At 58.0% G+C, this 3284-nt stretch overlaps 1 protein-coding gene across 1 annotated transcript; it reads left to right on the top strand.

The window, feature by feature from the left end:
• The first annotated feature begins 525 nt into the window (after nt 1-525).
• RHOV (ras homolog family member V) lies at nt 526-2626 on the top strand. Its single transcript, XM_059371178.1, has 3 exons — nt 526-852; nt 1069-1127; nt 1320-2626. Exons 1-3 carry the CDS (start codon nt 645-647, stop codon nt 1761-1763), a joined length of 711 nt encoding a protein of 236 aa, XP_059227161.1. The 5' UTR covers nt 526-644; the 3' UTR covers nt 1764-2626.
• The last annotated feature ends 658 nt before the right edge of the window (nt 2627-3284 follow it).

Below are 3284 nucleotides of genomic sequence, written 5' to 3'. Positions count from 1 at the left end.
CTCTTTATGATCTGTATTTTTTTTTTAAGATTTTATTTTGAAATAATCTGTAAGTAACCCATTACATTCCTGAGATCAAGAATTGAATGCTCTAAGGACTGAACCAGCCAGGGGCCGCCATGGTGTATACATTTTTTAAAAATCATTCGTTAATTAAGAAAATTATTATCCAGACTTTCATACTCGTGCAAACATATATCTAGGTTTTTTTTATTTTCAACAAAGGTTTAATTTGAACAGGCTGTATTGTGTGTGCTACAACTTGCTTCTTCCTCTTAACGATAAATCCTGGATAGCGTTCTCCGCCAAGATACCTCGATCTGCCTCATTTTGGCGATTCTTTGTCTTTGCACCTGCGATTCCCTGAGCTCCAGTTTTCGTCCTGCCTCCCTTCCTCCCGGCGTTTGTGATTGCCTGGCCTCATGCGGTGCACTGCGGCGCAAGGCGCGGCTGGAGGCCTGGCGGGTGGGCGGGGTTCGAGTCCGCTCGGGACATGCAGATGAGGTGGGCGGGGCCCCACATATACCCGGGGTTAGCGGCGGGCCAGCGCGCCGGGCCTTGGCTGACTCAGTCGGAGGTGGGCTGCGGCACCTGCTTTCCGGAGCGCAGCGGAGCCTGGTCCCGGGCTGTCCCCGGAGCGGGCCATGCCCCCGCGGGAGCTGAGCGAGGCCGAGTCGTCCCCGCTCCGGGCCCCGACCCCTCCCCCGCGGCGGGGCAGCGCGCCCCCGGAGCTGGGTATCAAGTGTGTGCTGGTGGGCGATGGCGCCGTGGGTAAGAGCAGCCTCATCGTCAGCTACACCTGCAATGGATACCCCGCGCGCTACCGGCCCACAGCGCTGGACACCTTCTCCGGTACGTTCAACGGCCCCGGCGGCCGCGTGGTTGGGGATAGGGTTGTGCACTCGTCGGCCGGGGCCAGCTCGGGGCCGGGAGGGCAAGGGAGTCCCCCGGGAGGGAGGCGGGAGAAAGCCCAGAGGTGGCGCTGGTGAGGTCTGGTGGGGTTCTGGACGCTCTTCCTAACTCGCCGCCCCCCCCCCCCCGCCACCGCACCCCTCCCTGACCCTATAGTGCAAGTCCTGGTGGATGGAGCGCCGGTGCGCATTGAGCTCTGGGACACAGCGGGACAGGTGAGGAGCTGGGGGCGACCTCTAATGGACTGGGAGAAGGTGGGCTGGAGCCTGGGAGGACCCTAGATGGATAAGGAATGGAGAAGGTCTTGGGCCCTTCTGACTCTCAGGTCTGCAACCCCGGTGACAATCAGATTCCCAATACCTGTGGCAGGGAATAATGCTGCTAATGATCAGGCCTTCCCATCCTAGGAAGACTTTGACCGCCTTCGCTCTCTCTGCTACCCGGATACCGATGTCTTCTTGGCCTGCTTCAGCGTGGTGCAGCCCAGCTCTTTCCAGAACATCACAGAGAAATGGCTGCCGGAGATCCGCACTCACAACCCCCAGGCACCCGTGCTGCTGGTGGGTACGCAGGCCGACCTGAGGGACGATGTCAATGTACTGATTCAGTTGGACCAGGGGGGCCGGGAGGGCCCCGTGCCCCAACCCCAGGCTCAGGGTCTAGCAGAGAAAATCCGAGCCTCCTGCTACCTTGAGTGCTCCGCTTTGACGCAGAAGAACTTGAAAGAGGTGTTTGACTCGGCTATTCTCAGCGCCATTGAACATAAAGCCCGGTTGGAGAAGAAACTGAATGCCAAAGGTGTGCGTACTCTCTCCCGCTGCCGCTGGAAGAAGTTCTTTTGCTTTGTTTGAAGAGCCTCGGTGGCTAGGGAGTAGTAGGCATAAGCCCACAGACTTCTGGAAACTGGGGCCTTTGAGGGGGGATGCTGGCAGGGCCAGGCCACCCCATGGGACTCAGTTCCATCTGAACACTGTGAGGACATAGGCCTCCAACTGCCTGCTCTAATAGGTGAGGGGCTCTGATTTGGATTTCTGTGGTCAGGGTGACAGAGAAATCAAATCCCAGCACTTTCATTTTCGTGGGCTGGTCTTAACAGTGCCAGCCACGTCACCTCCAAGCATTTTGGGATCCGATTCCCAGTTTCTTATCATGAGCCCCCAGGTCAGCCTGGCTGAATTAGGACCCCCTATGGTGGTCCCCACCTTGGCACAGCGGGAGAGGAAGAGCCAGGCATTTTGGAGGGCAGGAGGGTGTCCAGCCCTGATTTGGAGAGAAGTTCGGGATGGACTGGGTAAGAAGTCAAGGAGAGACAGAGAGGGGAGCTGAAAGTGAGGTCTTGGAGCCTTGGGACAGGAGGCAGTATGGTGAGGAGGCAGGTCAGAGGGCTAGGTTTGGAAGAGGGAAGAGCAAGGAGAGCAGAAAAGTGGGGCAGCTGAAGAGTAAGGCTGACACCTGGGCTGCCCTCTGCCCCCAGGGCCCGGGAGGGCAGGGCTGGTCCCTGGGAAGAACTGGGACTCAGGGCTCCCTAGGCACTGCCCAAACTGGCTGGGCCAGGAGCTGGGCAGGAAGTGAGAGGCAAGGCCCAGCAAGAGGAGGGGGAGGAGCTGCGACCTAGAGCCTAGAGGAGGAAGGGGCTGGGGTCACTTTTCTCTAAGGCCACAGCCTAGAAGGTAGGACGGTACAGAGTCTACAAATAAAGTCTTAGGTTTCTGAAGCTGCTGTCTCTGTGTCATTTCCTGAAGCTGTCTGCCCATTGCCCTCTCAGAGCCCTCTTCAAGGCCCAGCAGCCAGGATAGATAGGTTGGGCACTGAAGGTCTGAGGCCAAACTGATAGGTGGGGGCTGGACTAGATGAGACAGTGTGATGGGAACTGGACTGGGGGGGGCAGGTCTGGGGCTCCCCGCTTGGGGCTTAGCTGGTTCCCAGGAGAGCTAGCGTGGGAAGCAGCCTAGGAACGGGTTTCCCCAGGTATCAGCGCCAGAGCTGCTTTCCCATGACCTCACCAAGCGGGTGTTGCCCCGCCCCTCTGCCCCTCCTTTCTAGAGCACCTCCCTCAGCGCTCGGGCTCTCCAGCAATGCTGGGCCCTCTAAACCTCCTTGCTCTGATCCTTCCAACTGTCCACAAGGTCTTGGGGTGGGGGACCACATGCTTCAGAGCCTGAGCATGAAGGGACTCTTTACAGTCTAAAGCTCAACCACTGGTCAAACTCTGGGTCAAGGTGATTGGACCTAGTCTTTGATCTTCGCATTCAGTCCGCAGAAGGACCAAGGTGCCAGTTGTCAATCATTTAAATAGAGGGGTTCAGTGGGTTAAGCCTCTGCTTTAGGCAGGGGCAGGGGTCATGATCTCAGGGTCCTGGGATCGAGCCCCG

This window comes from Mustela nigripes, chromosome 13 (genome assembly GCF_022355385.1).
Source record: "Mustela nigripes isolate SB6536 chromosome 13, MUSNIG.SB6536, whole genome shotgun sequence".
In the NCBI taxonomy this organism is placed as follows: domain Eukaryota; kingdom Metazoa; phylum Chordata; class Mammalia; order Carnivora; family Mustelidae; genus Mustela; species Mustela nigripes.
Note: the sequence above shows the minus strand (reverse complement) of the source record. Positions and strands in the feature narration are given on the sequence as shown.